The following is an 18,238-nucleotide window of genomic DNA, read 5'->3' as shown; positions in this document are numbered from 1 at the left end:
TAGAATATTTTTTATTCTTCTTATATTTTATACAATTTATAACCTAATTACATTAAATTTGTTATTAGCTAGAATATAAAATTTTAAAATATTTAGTTTTGTTTTCTATAATTAAACAGATGTATATGCATATATGGTATGTTAGTGTATATTTTTATGTGTATACATTTTTTTTTGGAATATTAAGAATGTGTTGTAGTATGTGTAATATTTTGTAGTTCATATACTAAATAATTTATAAGTTAATTTTTTAAACTATGATTACAAATCTATAGTATATGAAATAAACTAATAATTTTAGTGTTGGTACTATAGTCCAAACCCGCCATGCTAGACGGATCACACAACATGTTCAAAGATTTTTAATCTGCAAAAACTCATCATACGAAACCTGTGAAAGTAAAATATAGTATGTGAGGCTAAAAGTCACTCTTAATCGAATCACTTTTTTAAAATTTTAAACAACAATACCTCTTCACTCACCTCTTTATAAAATAAGGAAATAAAATATGTATACATTTACAATTATGTTTGTGACCTTTTAAAACAATTAGTTTCTATAAAAAAATCAAATATAGTTAGAGTTAATTTGTTTATTAAATTAATTATTTAATGCTAATGACAAACCTGTAAATAAGTGCCAACTTGAGGATTTATTTTATAAATGTTTTCAAAAATGTATATATAGATTTGTTTATTGTTAATCTTGTCTTAATCCAAGTTTTTTGTTCCTTCCGTGTCATCATTAAGCATTTAAGCTAACAAGATTAAGCTAGTTTAATGATGGCTTTGGTTTGAATTTCAAAACAACTGAAAAAATCATAAATTCATTAACAGAGTATCTTATAATTAGATTTTATGAAAAATCTACTAATGCTATTTGATGTGAGAAGGGGAACACAGAAGAAAAAGGAAGCACCCTCTACCGCAATAAGAGGGTTATGAATTCTGCTTTCAATATGTCGAGCACACATGGGCCTGTGCTTGTATAAGTTGTATGTAACACGCATGCAAAAAATCCCAAACGGTGAGACAAAACTGTATTACAATTTACAACAACAACAACCGACCCGAGGAACCTAAACCTTAAGATGTCTTAGACATCATGTCTACTCTCTCTCTTTCCTTACAAGCAAAAGCTACGATGACCGGTTTACTTTGATTCCACTATCTGACTATCTTTGTATTCTCACCCTATAAACCGAGGCGATTTCATTCATCGATTCCATAATTTTCACCAAAGTATTTGTCCACANGTCCAAACCCGCCATGCTAGACGGATCACACAACATGTTCAAAGATTTTTAATCTGCAAAAACTCATCATACGAAACCTGTGAAAGTAAAATATAGTATGTGAGGCTAAAAGTCACTCTTAATCGAATCACTTTTTTAAAATTTTAAACAACAATACCTCTTCACTCACCTCTTTATAAAATAAGGAAATAAAATATGTATACATTTACAATTATGTTTGTGACCTTTTAAAACAATTAGTTTCTATAAAAAAATCAAATATAGTTAGAGTTAATTTGTTTATTAAATTAATTATTTAATGCTAATGACAAACCTGTAAATAAGTGCCAACTTGAGGATTTATTTTATAAATGTTTTCAAAAATGTATATATAGATTTGTTTATTGTTAATCTTGTCTTAATCCAAGTTTTTTGTTCCTTCCGTGTCATCATTAAGCATTTAAGCTAACAAGATTAAGCTAGTTTAATGATGGCTTTGGTTTGAATTTCAAAACAACTGAAAAAATCATAAATTCATTAACAGAGTATCTTATAATTAGATTTTATGAAAAATCTACTAATGCTATTTGATGTGAGAAGGGGAACACAGAAGAAAAAGGAAGCACCCTCTACCGCAATAAGAGGGTTATGAATTCTGCTTTCAATATGTCGAGCACACATGGGCCTGTGCTTGTATAAGTTGTATGTAACACGCATGCAAAAAATCCCAAACGGTGAGACAAAACTGTATTACAATTTACAACAACAACAACCGACCCGAGGAACCTAAACCTTAAGATGTCTTAGACATCATGTCTACTCTCTCTCTTTCCTTACAAGCAAAAGCTACGATGACCGGTTTACTTTGATTCCACTATCTGACTATCTTTGTATTCTCACCCTATAAACCGAGGCGATTTCATTCATCGATTCCATAATTTTCACCAAAGTATTTGTCCACAAGACTGTTTGCCATGACTCTCAGCTCTTCGTTTTCATGGAACTGGAACCTTTCCATTGCATCGATGCCGTCTTCTCCTTCCACAAGCTTGGGACCTTCCCCATTTGGTATTCCTCTTAAAACCTAACCACCCAGAAATCAAAACTCATTACGATAGACCATGAGACATCAACATACAGTAGAAGTAAACTCAGGTCTCATTGAGATTTTGAGACCATTTAGTTAGTTGCTTACCAGCTCAATGAACTGAAGACCAAGCCTAGCAGCTTCGATATCAGGAGATCTGACCAGCTCAATAAAACCTGGCAGGCAACCGCCTCTGACAATGGAGACTAAGTGCTCTTGAATTATCCTTGGTTTTGTGTCTCCTCCTTCTGCAGATTCTACACAAAGATTTCCCAAGACATAGGCAACTTCTTTCCTTATATCAAACGGTGATGTCGAAAGAAGCCGTAGCAACAATGACATTACTTCAGTAGAATGTATCATTCTCTTGTGTTCAATAGATCCCGCGGCTATATTAGAAAGCACCCATGCCGCTTCCTGCAGAATAGAGTTTAATGATAAGTGCTTCGTATAACTGTAAAAACCCAAGTGGTATGTGATACTTACCTTCTTTAAAACACGGTGCTCGCTTCTTAAGCACTTTGCAAGCACACCAACGATACTTTCTGAAATTTGATTTGCAATATCAGTATCTTGAATAGTATATCTGATTAAGGTAGATAGTAGTTAACGCAGAAAAGATAACAGATACCTTCAGTGTTCTGTTCACGGATAAGAATGGTTAATATAGCTTTGGGATCAACAGCGACAAAGTTTCCTACACTTCGTAGAACCTGAATTCAAAACTTTTGTTTTAGAGATAATCAAGAATGCAGCTTTTGAAATATAACTATCAAGTAGTAAGTATTCTGTTTTTAATCATTCATACTAATATCAAAATAAATTCGATCAATGGGACCTAGAAGCAATGAATTGAATATCATAATCTGTGGTAATATATGGACTAGAATCCTGTTTCTTTTGGACAGTAAGGTTTCTTCGGGAATTACCGGGATAAGAAGTTGTAGACTCTTTGAGGTTGCTAATCTTTCAAGAAGTAGTTGAAGAATGCCTCCCTTCAGGAGCATACTTGTAGCGATATCTGAAAGGGCAGATAGGTACACAATGATCCATGCAATTTCGATGGCAGTTACTTCATCCCTGAATCCAACAGTATAGAAATTTTGATCAAATTATCCACCAAAATTGAATAATAGAATATCAATGGCAAGAAGCAAGACACTACAATACACTAGGAAGTTGTCGAAGAATTGAGATGTAAATTTGCTCACGTTTTCTTTAAGTGTCGAAGAATTGCATCCATTATACCATCGACCTTAACAAGTTGTGCTGCTGCCTTTGGCTCAGGGCCCTATATTAAGGCATGGTGAAAATAGTGTGTAAAAGGGCTTGTAAATTATAACCAATGTGATCAAATGAGCGCCACGTTTTTCCACACCTTAATCAGATTCGACAATGCCCATGCAGCTGTCCTCACTGTTGAACCCTTGTCAGGAAAAATCATACGTGCTAGAGGTAGCAAAGCCCCTTGAGACAAAAGAACATTTCTCAAATCTTCTCCTTCACCCGCAACATTACCGATAGCCCATGCACACTGCTCGGCCACCGGTGCAGAGCTCTTTTCTGAATATAAAATTGGAAGCATATGAAATCTGATCCGACAAAGATGATAAAGAGTAATAACAGACTTGGTTGGCTAGTACAAACCTCCAAGGTGAGCAATAAGCAATGGCAGTGCAGGTAATAGAGCTTTTGTTTCTTCAGGTTTTCCAGCCGCAATGTTTGTGAGACACCAAGCTGACTCAAGTAACTGCAGTTAGACAGAACTCGCAAAAGATTACAAACCAACTTAAATTGTCTTATTTCAATGCAAATGAGTTACTTTAGAATAATCTTACAATATCCAAAATCTAGGCAAATAAATGCAATAACAAAGGGATGGCATTGAAACATATATAAGGCCAAGTAAGAAACCTGTTCGTCGGGAGAGCCAAATGAGAGACACTGCACAAGTAAAGGTATTGCACCAGCGCTGAGGGCAGCTTCAACAGGAGGGAACTCTGATTTTGACAGTAAACGCCTGAGTTCCCGAAGAGCAATCACCCTCTTCTGCATTGCACCTTTTTCCCTGAAAATTAAACAAGAATATGTTAAGTAGATCAATTCCTAACAATACCAAAAACAGTGAAAAAAAAGAAGAGAATTACAGACTATATCAATTCCTAAAGCTGACAGATTCACTTACTGATATTGAACAGCAGACTTGAGCTCTTCCACGGCTTTACTAGCTTGAGCCTCCAATATTGGCTGCTCTTCATCAATCATCATCTCATTCTCAACACAAGCATCCTCAACATCGCCATTAGTACCCACCCTACAAAGCCGCTTTGCCCTAACCAGTAATTCCCTTCTTTCCTTGGCAACCGTAACAGCTTGTTGCCGTCTTCTTTGTCCCGCAACATTCCCAACTACACACCGCCAGTTCCAGAAATACAATCAAATCAATGTCACCAATTGAAAAGTCCAATCCTTCTAACAAGTTTATAACAGATAAGTAAAAAAGCTCTACTGTCCTAAACTACCCAGTATACATGAAAACCAATACTGTATCTAAATTTTCTTGTTACCCTAATCACCAACTAACCTAATTTTATTGGGAAGCAAACAAGAAACAATCTTTTTCATCAGTAAAACTAACACTACTATACTCAGGTGCCAAATTAAACTCAAGGGTTTACGGTAAAACCCAGAACGAAAATTACCTGAAGACTTTATTGGGTCTCTTCGATTAGACGCGGTGCCATCATCTGCCATTGGAGAAGCTACAGCCACTGCAAGTTTCTTCGAGAGTAGGGTTTGATTCAGTTATTTCACCGGAGCAATTTTATTCGATTTACTAATTTCGCCGAAAAAGAGTTGGATAATTTGGATCCGTTCCCCCGCGCCTGCCCCGCCCAGCTTAAAACAAAAAAAAAAAACACGAAAATTTCGCCGACTCGTATTTATTTTATAATTTCAAATTAGTCCCTAATATTTTCAAGTATACAATGAAAAACCACATAACTTTATTATCGATCTCGAAAGCTATATAATAGATCCAACGATCGCGGTTTCACGTAATGTTTGATGTGGCAATTCCTCATTAGTCGATTACGTACACCGCAATCTAATGTGATGCATGTGAATACCACTCGTTCTTCAGTATACACGTGTCACGCATCCACATGAGTCTCTTCCCCAAACATGTTGATCTCACCATCTGGCCTTTCTCTTCACCCACTTTCTTGTCACTTTCTCAGTTCATTTTCTCGAGAAAATAAAAAACTAAGAAGAAGAAGACGAAGACGAAACCTGAAGGCCAAAGTCGAAATTCTCTCGATTAACAAAAAAAATTCATTTGGATCTATCGTCGATGGATCTCATACCTCAGCAGCTCAAGGCCGTAACTCTAACACACGTCCGGTACCGTCCGGGAGATCAGCTCGGACATTTCCTAGCCTGGATCTCTCTCGTTCCTGTATTCATCAGCCTCGGCGGATTCGTTTCTCATTTCCTATTCCGGCGTGAGCTTCAAGGGATCTTCTTCGGTATAGGTCTCGTGATCTCTCAATTCATCAACGAGTTTATCAAAACATCCGTGGAACAAGCTCGTCCCGAGACATGTACGTTACTCGAAGCTTGCGATTCGCACGGATGGCCATCGAGCCACTCGCAATTCATGTTCTTCTTCGCCACGTATTTCAGTTTGATGGGATGTAAAGGAATTGGGTTCTGGTTTGGGTTAAGAAGCAGATGGATTATGAATCTTCTCCATTGGTCTCTAGCTGTCGTTACGATGTATTCTAGGGTTTATTTAGGTTACCATACGGTGGCTCAGGTTTTCGCAGGTGCGACGCTTGGGGGTGTTGTTGGTGCGGGTTGGTTCTGGTTTGTGAATTCTGTTTTGTATCCGTTTTTTCCGGTGATTGAGGAGAGTGTATTGGGGAGATGGCTCTATGTTAAGGATACTTCACATATCCCTGATGTGTTGAAGTTTGAATATGACAATGCAAGAGCTGCTAGGAAGGATTTGGATTCTGCTAAGTCTGATTAATTTGCCTTAATTTGATTTTTGGTAAGTCGAAATTGCTTTCATTGATTTGGATCTGATTATGTCTTTAGGATAAGCATGTGGGAATCAACTTTTGCTTTTGTTCTTTTTAGCTCAAGAATATAATGTAGTGAGCTCTTTCCACTGCAGTATTTAAAACTCTAAAGTTAGTAGAGAAATGTGGATCTGATTCTTCATTGATTTCTAAACTGTTTTTAGTTGTCTTAATGCAAATTAAGTAATGTTCTTTCGTATATATTGTATTTGTAGTTTTTTTTTTTTTTTTTGTCATGGTATTGATTATTAACTTAATCTAGATTGATAAAAGGACATCTTGATACTGGTTTGTCTTGTTTGCTATAGGAGTAAGGTTGTCAGTAATCACAGTTATGTAGGTAGACCACTGTAGCATTAGAATATACATGAAGAAGACTGTGTTTGAGTCATTCTTCTTGGGAGTTCATTAGCTTTTCTGCTCATCCTTTTTTAACATTTAATCCATTTTTTTGCATTGTGTAACGACGCAAACAAATGCAGTTCTATTTTTTTAGTGTCTTGTCTTCAGTTTTACCGTAAGCACATCTCATTTGCTTCATTCCTTGCAGGTCGAGAACTTGGGAAAGCTTTGTTTAGCGGCCTTGTTATCCTTTTTTATAATTATATATTATCAGGAATCACAATGAGGTGGGAGGGAGATTACATTTATACCTACCACTGTCTAAGACTTTGATGACATTGGTTAGATTAGCAGCTCATCATCTGAACATCTCACATAAAAGAGGAACCTTCACACTTATTAAGTGATCTTTGTATCTTTTTTTTTTTTTTTTCCATTTCTTTCTTTGCGCATTCAGTTGACTATTGAAAGAATTAGTTTCATAAAAGAAAAATACACGCGTTTCCAGCATTATTACTTTCCGCTCGCATCATCCGAACCTTCAAATTGACTCCAGCCGCTTACCTCATGTTCGATTCCAAAAATGTTAACAACGTTTGTCTCGGACACTTTTGGTGTGACAAGCATTGAGGTAACTTTTAAGTTTTGTAAATTCGTCCGTCACCCTCACCGCTACGAATCGATTTTGCTGCGCATGATAGAGCACCCGACCTAATCTTAAGATTTTATTTTAAGAACCTCTTAATTAAAAACACCATTGGAGGCAGGTGCTCTAATTTAATCCCTAAAACAGTCAAGGGTTGTCGCCTCTGGCTCGTCTCAACCTCTCCACACACATGGTGGAATCCGCCGACGAGGTAATCGTCTTATGGCTTTTCTTCTTATTCAGTCTTATAACTCTTGTTTCTCAATTTGTGGTTTCTTTCTTCACAAGTATATTCATGAAATATACTGTTAGTAGGGTTTCTGATTATATATTTTGTACTTTTAGGGAATGCATAAATTGTTGCCAAAAGTCAGGTAAATTGAATCGATATTTGTCTTCTTTTTTCTCTTCTTCTTGTATATGTAAAAGTAAGATGCATTCTGTGTATACTACGTTCTTGTCACGTTCGTTGATATACTATATTGGTATTATCGAATAATTTCAGTGACTATGGGAGGGTTACTGTTTCGGGATATGACATTAGGCTGACTCCTCGTGCTGATGTCGAGAGGGCGTTGAGAGAACATTTCACTTCATGTGGAGAGATCACGGATGTATGTGTTCTCAGGATGTATTTTTTTTGTGGCTTTTCTTCTTCTTCTTCCTCCAATTTTATTCCAGAGTTAAAATGATCTAACTAAACAAAACAAACTTGTTACATGAACATGATACAGAAAGGGTTATATATATTTTCTGGGAGAAGGCGCAGCCGATAAGGCCATGCAACTTAATGGAAGTGATGTGGGAGGATGGAATGTCTCTGTTGAGCCTTTACCGTTTCCCAAAAATGCAAACGAGTAATCCGATCCACTGCTATATTTTAATTAAGATTTTTCTATCTTTAATATGCATTTGAATTGATTCATATATCTTGTGCAAAATCCTATTATTGCAGTCAGGTTGTGCTAAGAGTTGAAGGATATGACACTTCCCTGAGTAAGATTGATATCCAGAGCGCGTTGAGTAACCTTATCTCTTCATATGGACAAGATCCGTAACCTCTTTGTTCGCGAGGGGTTTGTTTGTGGCTTGGCTTCTTCCTCCCATTTTTCCTAACTCTCAAGTTATATCAGTCTCTCTCTCTCTCTCTCTCTCTAACTAAAGACTTATGTCTTTTGTTGATCTTTTTACAGGAGGTGCTATGCACAGGCTAATATTGAAGGAAAAGACATTGCTGATAAGGTGCTTGAACTTAATGGGAGCGTCATGGGAGGACGCAAATTATCTGTTCAGGTGCTTTGTAGACCGAGAATAAACACTACCCACATGCGCCGCCACTACCAGTGGCCACTACCTGGTCTCCCACCGTGTACTAGTACTACACAAAATTTATTACCGGTTCTCGGTTCTTTCTTGATAACAAAGTAATAAAACTTCTGTGGTTTATTTTAGATCCCGACAGCTCTACCAGTGATGCATCCATTCTAGAAATCAGGTTAATAGATTGATTAATATGGTTCTTCCAAAACCTTTTCCCGTCTTTTAAATTTCTGTGCTTTTTCTTTTGGTATTAATTCAGGAGTGAAAGCTCCAAGACTCCAGATAAACCTGTTGAGAAGAAAAGGAAGTTAAGTAAGGAAGAGGCTACAGCTACATTAAAGAGTAAGACAATTCCTACTTTAGTTGAGAAGCAAACACCTGATCTAGCTGGGCTCGTTGTTTACGATATATGCATGGGCCACGGCAAGAAAGCTGATCCTGGAAAATGGGTATGTGCGCATTTATTTAGGCCTTAAAATTTCAAGACAATGATATCATCACATGATTACTACAATGTCATATAGATTATTGAACAAGGTGGCAGTGTGGTAAATAATGTGGGGTAGTTATAGAATTGGTGGTGGATAAGAAGCAAAACAAAACTAATGCTTTATTGAGACCTAAGCGCACCAAAGAATCATTATGGATAGGAACTGAAGAAACAAGATATTTGAGAGCACCAAAACTATTTAAGTTTGTAACTTGCAAAATACTTGTTGAAGCTCATTCTGTCGTCTCTGAGTGCAGGTTACTGTCCACTATACTGCAAAGCTTCATGAAAATGGGAGGATTTACTATTCCACCTGTGGAGGGTATCCTCATAAGTTTCGTGTAGGTTGGTATTATAACGATATTCGAAAGTAAGAGGCTGTAATAGTAGTCTGTGACTGTTACTTGGATGCTCATATATGTGCTTTTCGTTGTTAATTACACGCAGGTCTTGGACATGTCTTTCCGGGATTGGATTATGGCATTCTTGGTAACCTTATTGATTTCTTACTGGTTTCTCTTCACTATGCTCAAAATGTGTTATCATCATGTTGTTTTGATCTATATTTTTTGTAAATTTTGAAGGCATGCGTGTTGGTGGCAAAAGAAAGCTTACAATCCCTCCAGCATTGGGGTAAGTAAAGCGGCGCCTTTGCAGATCATTTTGATTTATCTTTGTTGTGATGTTTTTATTCAACCTTTTTAATGAGATCATGATAATATTTTGTGTGGCTCACAGACATGGTGTGGAACGTTTTCGTGACACTATTACTCCTGAAGCCTGGCTGGTGTTTGAAGTTGAACTTCTTAGTTTAAAATAAATAAATAAATAAAACTTCCTTTGAATTAATACATGCATAATTAAGTTTTGTTTGGTGTGTTCTAGCTTTTATTGTTTTCGACCGGCCTTTTGTGTACCCTAGCAAATTGTTATCTTGACTTTTACTACTCGTACTCACATTCCAAAGCAGCATCTTTAAGCGGCAATCCGTATTTTAAGAAATTAGTCTATAAATTACGTTAAGATAAATTAATTATGGGGCTCCCAACTTTTGCCGTTGCTGTTTCTGTTGTTCACAATTTGTCCCATGCTGTGCCGTTTGATCGAGAGCGCCTTTATCACGCTCAGATTATTTCACGGTTAGATTGAAATCAATCCACAAGTCAATTGATATGTCTACATTACATATATTCACAAAGGGCAACAATACTCCTTCGGTCATTGGAATGGTTACAGATTTAACACACACTAACACTCTAACAGTGACGCATTCTTATTTCTTATCCCAATTTAAATTTGAAGGCACATGCAGAGAATTTTTCTCTCTAAGTACAAACACGAAAAGAAAAGAAAAAAGACGCCTCACATGCTCAATGAGCATGGAAGTTATGATAAAATTAATACTTACAGCGGATTTGAAGTCAGGGTTTGACAAGTTTACTGTGAGGTTTCTCATCAACAATTAACTATCTGCCTTCTTCCATAAATAGAGACCATGGAATTTAATGTGGTTATCTCTGGTGAAAACCCTCTTTCGTTGAGCTCAGAGAATGCACGTTCAGCCTCTGGCAAAATATCACACTCGCTACAAACCAAGACAAAGGTTTTCAGAAGCACAGCTCGAGGCTCGATAGCTCCAGACTACACTTCTTATGCTAGAGAATGCATCAGACCTATCTCCATGAGAGCATGCTGTATATGACATGCTCGATCGATCAAAGTGCTATTTCCGGTTCTCCATCACCCACCACCCGATTGACTTCCACCATCTGGATGGTGATCCACGTATTGATCTGCGGAGATTGTAACAGTTCTTTTGAGTATCCAAACTTGAGGCAGAAAAGGAATATTGAACATGTTTTAACAATTCTTTTGATGAACAATATATCAAATAGAAAACAATCTACAGTGAGCAATGCTATATACGACAACTTCTATTATGAAATGCATCTTTCAGTAATATAGCTTAAGGACGAATGGGTATGGTACACATTTCTAAACATAAAAGCCGATAAATGCTCATGCAAATAGTGTTGTCAAAGAATCATGCAAATAGTCGGTTCCGGTTAAAACCGGATTTGGTCAGCACCTACTCTACTCGAAAGGAGGACCATCAACTAATGTTAAAATTGATTTTTGATTAACAGTAGAATGCAGATCATGAGATCAAGCAAGCTGTTGCTGCATATAAGTGTAAGTAGATTAGTTGATTGCATCAAGTGGTTCTTACTTCGTATCCATCATACCAGTTGGTTTGGTCCGGTACACTCTACTGCCTTACTTCTTGAGATTTTGATTGTAACAATGGTTAGTTAATTAGACAGATGAGTATATTATAAAATGTTGTTGAATATTAAAGACTAAATAACAACGCACAATGATGCAAATATTTTTAGCAATTTCGTTTGAGCACAATGGAGACATTAATATATATAGAGGCTGAATTACAAGATCTTCAAGATCCAAGATCCTTGGAACTAGTATTGACGAAGTATGCACAACGGTTATAGAGGCTGAATTACAAGCTGTGATCATAGCCATGAAACAAGCTTGGGTAAAAGGATACCCCAAGACAATCTTTGAAGGAGACAACATTAAGGTCATGCAATTAGCACAAGGAACTACATAAAGCTTTCGGTGGCACACTTGGATAAGGGAAATCAACTGGAAACAAAAGTTTGATAATGTGGAGTTTCAATGGACAAGGAGAACAAACAACAAAGGAGCTGATAAGTTAGCGAAGATACATTTTCAAAATAATCTATCTTTTGTTTCTTTTGATTATGTCCCAAATTTCCTTGTAAATATCCTCCATGAGGATTACACTCCTAATTAATCAATGAAAGCAGCTGTTTAAAAAAAATTACTAGAGATATATTCTTGGATGAAAGGTATAGTTAAGATATGATCAATCAGAGTAAATATACATTTTATTTATACAAAAAAATCCATTACTGTTATATACAATAACACAAATATATAATATTATATATGTATATGCGGGTATATGTATGTATACTATATACACTATAACAATAAAGGGTGAGAGACGAGAGGTAAGCAAAGGAAGTTATTACTTCTTCTTCTCTCTGCTTATGCTTGTGTTGTTGTTACATCGAAGCAAATGAACGTATATATAGGAAAGTTAAGGATAAAAAGATAATAGTAAAATACTACTTGGAGACCAAGTTACTTAGAGGGGAAGTATGTGATGGATAATCACAAAAGTAATCCTCTATTTTATAACAGTCTCTTTTCATTATCCATTGTTATTAACATAGGACGTACTACTTAGTTAAAAATTTTACCAAGAAAAAATTGTACGATAAAAACCATGATAAAGCGAAAAGATTATAATAACATAATATTTCTCTTGAACAGACGAGTTTTATTTTCTTCGTAGACTTCGTAATTGACTTATATTAATAATTTTTTTTGTCTTAAACCAAAGAATATATTTTTTTTCATATCTTCCATAGATGATCTAACATTGAATATTTTCTTCACTCTTCTGATCTTCGTGATGTATGATAAAAGATTTTGGAAGAAAGATAACCTTCACCATTGTCATTCTTCTTTAAAATTTATATAGCGTGTTATTTGATGTCTCGTTAAAAACCTTATCATGAAAAAATCAAGTCGGATAAAAATCATGATAAAAGAAAAATAGTACAGCCATGTGAATCATTATATTTCTCCCCTTCGAAGTATCATCTTTACTTTGATCTCTTGAAGGAATATATTTTTTCTTGTCGCTCTTAATGTAACTTTCTTTGAATTGGGCGATATCTGCAACAATGTCTTCTAACATCTGGTTTAATACTTTTTCAGTTCCAAGATATAAAACAAAGTTTCATACTAATAAAGTTAAATAAATAAAAAAACAATCCACAACAGTGTGACATACATCCATTCATGGAAAATTAAATTATGGTATCTCTTTTGGTTAATTCTTTTCCATTCACATTTTTGTTGGAATTTTTTTAGTCTTATAATTAAATAACATTTTGATTTGTTAAATTACTTAAACTATTTTAAAAATAAATTTTTGCCCCCACAAGCGTACATATAACTTTCCTAGTTTATTATAGGGAAAAATATTATTAAAATCCTGAAGTTTACATTTTTGTTGATTTAATACATGACCTCTTCATTTGGTGGAGAAAACCTTATTTTTTTGTTGACTTCTAAATAATTCACGAACTCTTGTTGATTTGGCTTTATGAAGCATAATGTTAAGTGGCCAAACGGAGAAATCACACGGAGTTAATTAACCGTTAACGAGATCCTGTTAATAACAAAATGATATCATTTAATCATACCTCAAATCCCCAAATTGAAATTTGATTCCCATTTTTCCCAAATCAGAAACTTTAGATTTGGGGAGTTTTAGGTTTGATAAACGATGATGTTTTATTATTGACAGGTTCTTGTTAACGACTAATTAACACTGTATGGTTTTTTTGTTTGACCACTTAACATTGTGCCTCATTAGGCCATGTAAATAAAAGTTCGTGAATTATTTAGAAGTCAACAAAAGAACGTGATTTTTTTCACCGGATGAAAAGTTCATGCATTAAATCAACACAAAAGTAAACTTTAGGATTTTAATGACATTTTTCTCTTTTATTATATATATAATACCAAATCATTCTTTCCTTCACTAATAAATGAAACAAATTAAGGGGATGTATTCAATCTAATATTCTAAGTGATTTGAATTTTCATAAGATTTTAAATGATTTTGATGATTTTAGGGAAGTTAGTATGATTTGTTGTAAAATTCTTTCAAATTCCACCTAAAACTATGAGATTTAGATTTCTATATTATTAACTAAAAAAATCTTCTCAAATATTCTAGAATCTCAAAAAAATCATTAAAATCTAAATCCACAAACTGTCCAAAACTGATTTGTAAATTTTATATAAATCATTTAAAATGTCAGATTGAATATAATTTCTTATATAGTTTTTTTTTGAACGAATTTCTCTTATATAGTCAAGTAGAGAAATTAAACCCTTTTCTTAATTTAATATTTTTTAGTCCTTTTTAATTTAATATTTTTAATCCTTTTCTTAATTAATCGAACCGGTGCTTTTTTTTTAAAATACTTTTTCAGTCCCAAGATATAAAACAAAGTTTCGTACTAACTTAAAAAAAAAAAAAAACAATCCACGGCTGTGACAAACATCAATTCAGGAATTGAGAGAACCGCCGCCGATTTTTGTAGAAGATGATGATCTAGTTCCGATATCGCTAATCTCCCTTCTCAATTCCGAAAATTATCTTTTTTTCTTTTCTTTTCTTTTTTTTTGGTTTGGGATCGCTTCGCTGCTTGTGTGATTCCATTTTTACTCGAGAAACAAAAAAAAAGCCCGGAAACTGTATCGTCACAACAACCTAAAAAGTCCCTTCCTTTACCCGTTTCGTTCGCTTGTCTGGTGTCTTCTACATGTAAGATTCAATTCAATCTCCTTAGCTTCTGTATTTATTACTTCTGGATACTCCCAGCGATCCTTAGGTTACTACTGTGAAGTTAATAATAATACCCACTTGGGAGTTTTTAACATTCGATACTTATAATTTTGGGAAATCTGGTGAATTTCAATTATCCTTTTTTTTGTTTTTGAGCGATTTATAATAATTGCTTCAGAATTACGAGTCTTGTCCCTGGCTGATACACTTAGGTTTAGGATGTGTTTGTTTTAAGACATAACTGCTGAGTTCCTGTCATGCATATCCAGACTGAGGTTTTACATATCTGGCGATTTAATTATTAGGGTTTTTATTTGTATTTCAAATGGATTATGCAATGCAGCATATGTTTGTTAGTCAAAGATTAAATACGTCCAGGAACATGGTACTTCAAGTGCAACTTGGAAAGCCAATATCTAGCATGAGTGTTTAAATTATCAGCTTCCAGAGCAAGTTCAAAGTTCTCTTTAGCTCCCTGAATCATACAAAACATTACCTAAAAATATAACCAACAAAGTAACACACTACATTCAAACAAAACGACTTATCCTACAACACAAGATTGCATTTGGAACTTATAGGCACACATTAGAAAAAGAGTTAAGCATACCCTGAGGAGAGGTATAAGGCGTCGATCATTGAGTTCACAGTAATCGATAAATCTGTCTACTTCCTTAATCGCGCTCCATCCTTTGGCTACATACTCCATTGCCTTCTTGTTCCTGCTGTGTAATCCTCTCTGATTCAATACCATAAAACACCACAAACGTAAATCACACAGAACCGATACAAAGAGTTTCCAATGTAAAAAAAAAAAAATGTTATACTCGCTGATCGAATCCATGGAGTTGATGACGAGCAATCTTCGATTCCGCGGCTACGGCGGCTGCTTGGCGGAGAATTAGACGACGAAACATGATTTGAATTGGCCGGAGGAGAAACCTAACCCGCCGGGCCGGAGAATTTGGCGGAATTTAACAAGGCTTAGCTAAAGTAGTCCACTAAAATTATTTTAAGCCCATTTAGGCCCATCACTCGCTATCTGTCAATTTACAACTCTACCCTCGAGCGTCGATGCTATCGGATTTTCGTTTGAAGCTCATCGCCGTCAAACCAAACTCACGCCGAACCCCAAGTTTCCGACCAAACTGAGATTAAACTATTATCACTTCTCTTCTCTTGTGATGTATAAGAAGATAGCATTGTTTACCAGAACGAATCATGTTCTCTCCTTACCCAACGAGAAAAGGATCCATCAAGTTATGAGGAATCTCTCCACAGCTGTTGAAAGGTTAGATTTTGGAAACTCTAATGAATACCAGGTAGAGGATTCGTCACATATGATGAACCCTAGAGAAGGGTTTAATGGGAGCAGTGGAAATGGGCAAAGCCAGAACCCAACTTGGAGCTATGGGAAAGTTAGTGAAACTCAGAGTTTGAGTTCAAATCATGAGCAGCCGTGGAAGCAGAGTCCTGGTATGTCTAATAATTCGCAGGTCCAATCTCATTGTCAAGGCAATTGGTATGGGACAAACTCTGATTATCAGAGTACTAGTGTAGGATCGTCTTGGCATTCTGGTAAGACTGTTGATCGCGACGTATCTGATATGATTAGGGAATTTGAAGATTTTTGCGAACAAGAGAATCCAAGAATGGCCTTAACTACTATGGAAAAATTGGAGCTTAAGGGTTATGTTATGGATTTACGTGAACTTATATGGTTATCTCAGCTATTTGGGGAAGAAAACGCTTTTCAAGAAGATAGTATTTTGCAAGAAGCCAAGGTTTCTGTTCAGGGGAAGATCAGAGCTAAAGTTTACAATTCAGCTGCGGATGATTTGAAGCATTATACTGATTGGGCGATTAATGAACTTGATAAAATTTGCGACCAAGGTAAGGTGAAAAAGGCCTTGTGTACAATAGATACATTGGCAAGTCTGAATCATGTTGTGGATTTGACTAGACTTTTACGGTTAGCAAAGGTGTGTGGGGAAGCAGAGGCTTTAGAAGAAGGCAAGGCTGTTCATGGGAAGATTATTGCTTTGGCTCGCCATTTAGATGTTAGTAGTTACCATGTACTGTTAGAAATGTACTCCAACTGTGGGTTGGTGAATGAAGCTGTGAGTGTTTTTGAGAATATGCCTGAGAGGAATTTGGAGACTTGGTACATTACAATAAGATGTTTTGCAAAGAATGGTCGAGGAGAAGAGGCTATTGATCTGTTTAGCCGCTTCAAAAAAGAAGGAAACAAACCCACTGCTCAACTATTTAGAGGAGTTTTCTATTCATGTGGTATGCTAGGTGATGTTGATGAGGGACTGTTGCACTTTGAGTCAATGTCCAAAGACTACGGCATCGTCCCCTCCATTGAAGACTATGTTAGCCTCGTTGAGATGTATGCGTTACCCGGATTTTTAGAGGAGGCTGTAGAATTTGTAGAGAAAATGCCGATGGAGCCAAACGTTGATGTGTGGGAAACATTGATGAATCTTTCTCGAGTGCATGGGAATTTAGAACTTGGAGACCAGTGTGCTGAGTTTGTTGAATTGTTAGATCCTACACGGTTGAATAAACAGTCTCGGGAAGGATTTCTACCGGTCAAGGCATCAGATGTTGAGAAAGAGAGACTAAAGAAAAAGTCGGGAGTTCATGCCCTTCCCGGACTCACAAATAGGACGAATGAATTTAAGGCAGGGGATACCAATCTTCCTGAGAATGATGAACTGTTGGAGCTATTGAGAAATTTAAAGATGCATATGATAGAGGTGGGCTATGTCGCTGATACGAAACCTGCTTTGCATGATATTGACCAAGAGAGTAAAGAAACAGCACTTCTTGGTCATAGCGAGAGAATAGCTTTTGCTCGTGCTGTTCTCAGCACCGCACCCCGCAAACAAATTACTATTTTGAAAAACCTTCGTGTGTGTGTTGATTGTCATAACGCATTGAAGGTTATGGCAGATGTAGTTGGTAGAGAAGTGATCATGCGAGATGCAAAGAGATTCCACCATCTTAAAAACGGGGCTTGCAGCTGTAATGACTATTGGTGATTTAACGACAAAACTGAGGTGTGTTCTATAGAATATGCGTTGCAAAGTTTTTTGGCTCTTATTACTCGTAAATCATCATTTTAGTTTCATGAGCAGCAAATTTGTGTTTTCTGTCCGAGTCCGATACCTTAGAACACACAAGACTCATTATGTATGTTGGAAACTCAGACTCATTATGTATGTTGGAAACTCAGACTCATTATGTCTGTTGGAAACTTGGGCAGTGTTGGAAATTTTGGCAGGATGGAAAAACATAAAGCAACAGAATCACAGAGACAAACTGAAATCATAAGCAGCGACTTTGCTATCACGTCATTTTTTCAGGCAGTTGCATCGTGGAGCTGCCATATGTTGTCACAGATGATAGATCAATCTTATTCTCTTGTCCCTTTGATGCAGTTTTTCTGTGTCCAGGTTATGCTAAAATATATCATGATTCATGAATGCTATGTAATATGTATTGTTGATCTCCTGTTGTGGGTAACTTGATATTTGTAAACTTAGCAC

At 36.0% G+C, this 18,238-nt stretch overlaps 5 protein-coding genes across 10 annotated transcripts; 3 read left to right on the top strand and 2 right to left on the bottom strand.

Annotated features, from left to right (window-relative positions):
- Window positions 1,010–5,229, bottom strand: LOC104708835 (importin subunit alpha-9). Of its 2 annotated transcripts, XM_019229012.1 has the most exons (12): window positions 5,025–5,229; window positions 4,508–4,730; window positions 4,237–4,390; window positions 3,970–4,072; window positions 3,701–3,885; window positions 3,534–3,613; window positions 3,252–3,402; window positions 2,954–3,035; window positions 2,809–2,867; window positions 2,431–2,739; window positions 2,181–2,319; window positions 1,010–1,238 (listed from the first exon to the last, which is right to left on the bottom strand). In XM_019229012.1, the coding sequence occupies exons 1-12, from the start codon at window positions 5,074–5,076 to the stop codon at window positions 1,213–1,215; spliced, it is 1,563 nt and encodes a 520-aa protein (XP_019084557.1). In that variant the 5' UTR covers window positions 5,077–5,229; the 3' UTR covers window positions 1,010–1,212. The 2 variants fall into 2 exon arrangements, with proteins under 2 accessions (XP_019084557.1, XP_010423779.1); XM_010425477.2 differs by lacking the exon at window positions 1,010–1,238 and having other exon boundaries at window positions 1,952–2,319; window positions 5,025–5,076.
- Window positions 5,543–7,262, top strand: LOC104708834 (lipid phosphate phosphatase gamma, chloroplastic). The gene is made up of 2 exons (XM_010425476.2): window positions 5,543–6,376; window positions 6,958–7,262. Exon 1 carries the CDS (start codon window positions 5,675–5,677, stop codon window positions 6,353–6,355), a length of 681 nt encoding a protein of 226 aa, XP_010423778.1. The 5' UTR covers window positions 5,543–5,674; the 3' UTR covers window positions 6,356–6,376; window positions 6,958–7,262.
- Window positions 7,290–10,158, top strand: LOC104708833 (peptidyl-prolyl cis-trans isomerase FKBP15-3-like). 5 transcript variants are annotated; one of them, XM_019229015.1, is made up of 13 exons: window positions 7,290–7,380; window positions 7,517–7,606; window positions 7,741–7,769; window positions 7,901–8,009; window positions 8,130–8,252; window positions 8,351–8,471; window positions 8,589–8,764; window positions 8,848–8,890; window positions 8,975–9,164; window positions 9,463–9,550; window positions 9,653–9,694; window positions 9,790–9,838; window positions 9,944–10,158. In XM_019229015.1, the coding sequence occupies exons 6-13, from the start codon at window positions 8,437–8,439 to the stop codon at window positions 10,023–10,025; spliced, it is 705 nt and encodes a 234-aa protein (XP_019084560.1). In that variant the 5' UTR covers window positions 7,290–7,380; window positions 7,517–7,606; window positions 7,741–7,769; window positions 7,901–8,009; window positions 8,130–8,252; window positions 8,351–8,436; the 3' UTR covers window positions 10,026–10,158. The 5 variants fall into 5 exon arrangements, with proteins under 5 accessions (XP_019084560.1, XP_010423776.1, XP_010423775.1 ...); XM_010425474.2 differs by having other exon boundaries at window positions 7,367–7,606; window positions 8,589–8,752; XM_010425473.2 differs by having other exon boundaries at window positions 7,367–7,606.
- Window positions 15,046–15,623, bottom strand: LOC104709967. The gene is made up of 3 exons (XM_010426499.2): window positions 15,509–15,623; window positions 15,292–15,420; window positions 15,046–15,156 (listed from the first exon to the last, which is right to left on the bottom strand). The coding sequence occupies exons 1-3, from the start codon at window positions 15,596–15,598 to the stop codon at window positions 15,046–15,048; spliced, it is 330 nt and encodes a 109-aa protein (XP_010424801.1). The 5' UTR covers window positions 15,599–15,623.
- On the top strand, window positions 15,769–18,232 carry LOC104708832 (pentatricopeptide repeat-containing protein At2g25580-like). Its single transcript, XM_010425470.2, has 2 exons — window positions 15,769–17,749; window positions 17,956–18,232. The coding sequence occupies exon 1, from the start codon at window positions 15,866–15,868 to the stop codon at window positions 17,729–17,731; it is 1,866 nt and encodes a 621-aa protein (XP_010423772.1). The 5' UTR covers window positions 15,769–15,865; the 3' UTR covers window positions 17,732–17,749; window positions 17,956–18,232.

The sequence above is a fragment of the Camelina sativa genome, chromosome 8 (genome assembly GCF_000633955.1).
Source record: "Camelina sativa cultivar DH55 chromosome 8, Cs, whole genome shotgun sequence".
Lineage (NCBI taxonomy): Eukaryota > Viridiplantae > Streptophyta > Magnoliopsida > Brassicales > Brassicaceae > Camelina > Camelina sativa.
Note: the sequence above shows the minus strand (reverse complement) of the source record. Positions and strands in the feature narration are given on the sequence as shown.

Excerpts from the sequence above, each read along its gene's own strand:
- LOC104708834 (XM_010425476.2), top strand. The coding sequence starts at position 5,675 with ATGGATCTCATACCTCAGCAGCTCAAGGCCGTAACTCTAACACACGTC.
- LOC104708832 (XM_010425470.2), top strand. The coding sequence starts at position 15,866 with ATGTATAAGAAGATAGCATTGTTTACCAGAACGAATCATGTTCTCTCC.
- LOC104709967 (XM_010426499.2), bottom strand. The coding sequence starts at position 15,598 with ATGTTTCGTCGTCTAATTCTCCGCCAAGCAGCCGCCGTAGCCGCGGAA. Across the intron at positions 15,421-15,508 it reads TCCATGGATTCGATCAGCGA|AGAGGATTACACAGCAGGAA; the intron begins GTATAACATTTT and ends GTATTGAATCAG. Across the intron at positions 15,157-15,291 it reads GCCTTATACCTCTCCTCAGG|GGAGCTAAAGAGAACTTTGA; the intron begins GTATGCTTAACT and ends TGTATGATTCAG.
- LOC104708835 (XM_019229012.1), bottom strand. The coding sequence starts at position 5,076 with ATGGCAGATGATGGCACCGCGTCTAATCGAAGAGACCCAATAAAGTCT. Across the intron at positions 3,886-3,969 it reads GCTTATTGCTCACCTTGGAG|AAAAGAGCTCTGCACCGGTG; the intron begins GTTTGTACTAGC and ends TTTTATATTCAG. Across the intron at positions 2,868-2,953 it reads CCGTGAACAGAACACTGAAG|AAAGTATCGTTGGTGTGCTT; the intron begins GTATCTGTTATC and ends ATCAAATTTCAG.
- LOC104708833 (XM_019229015.1), top strand. The coding sequence starts at position 8,437 with ATGGACAAGATCCGTAACCTCTTTGTTCGCGAGGG. Across the intron at positions 8,891-8,974 it reads GCATCCATTCTAGAAATCAG|GAGTGAAAGCTCCAAGACTC; the intron begins GTTAATAGATTG and ends GTATTAATTCAG. Across the intron at positions 9,695-9,789 it reads ATTGGATTATGGCATTCTTG|GCATGCGTGTTGGTGGCAAA; the intron begins GTAACCTTATTG and ends TAAATTTTGAAG.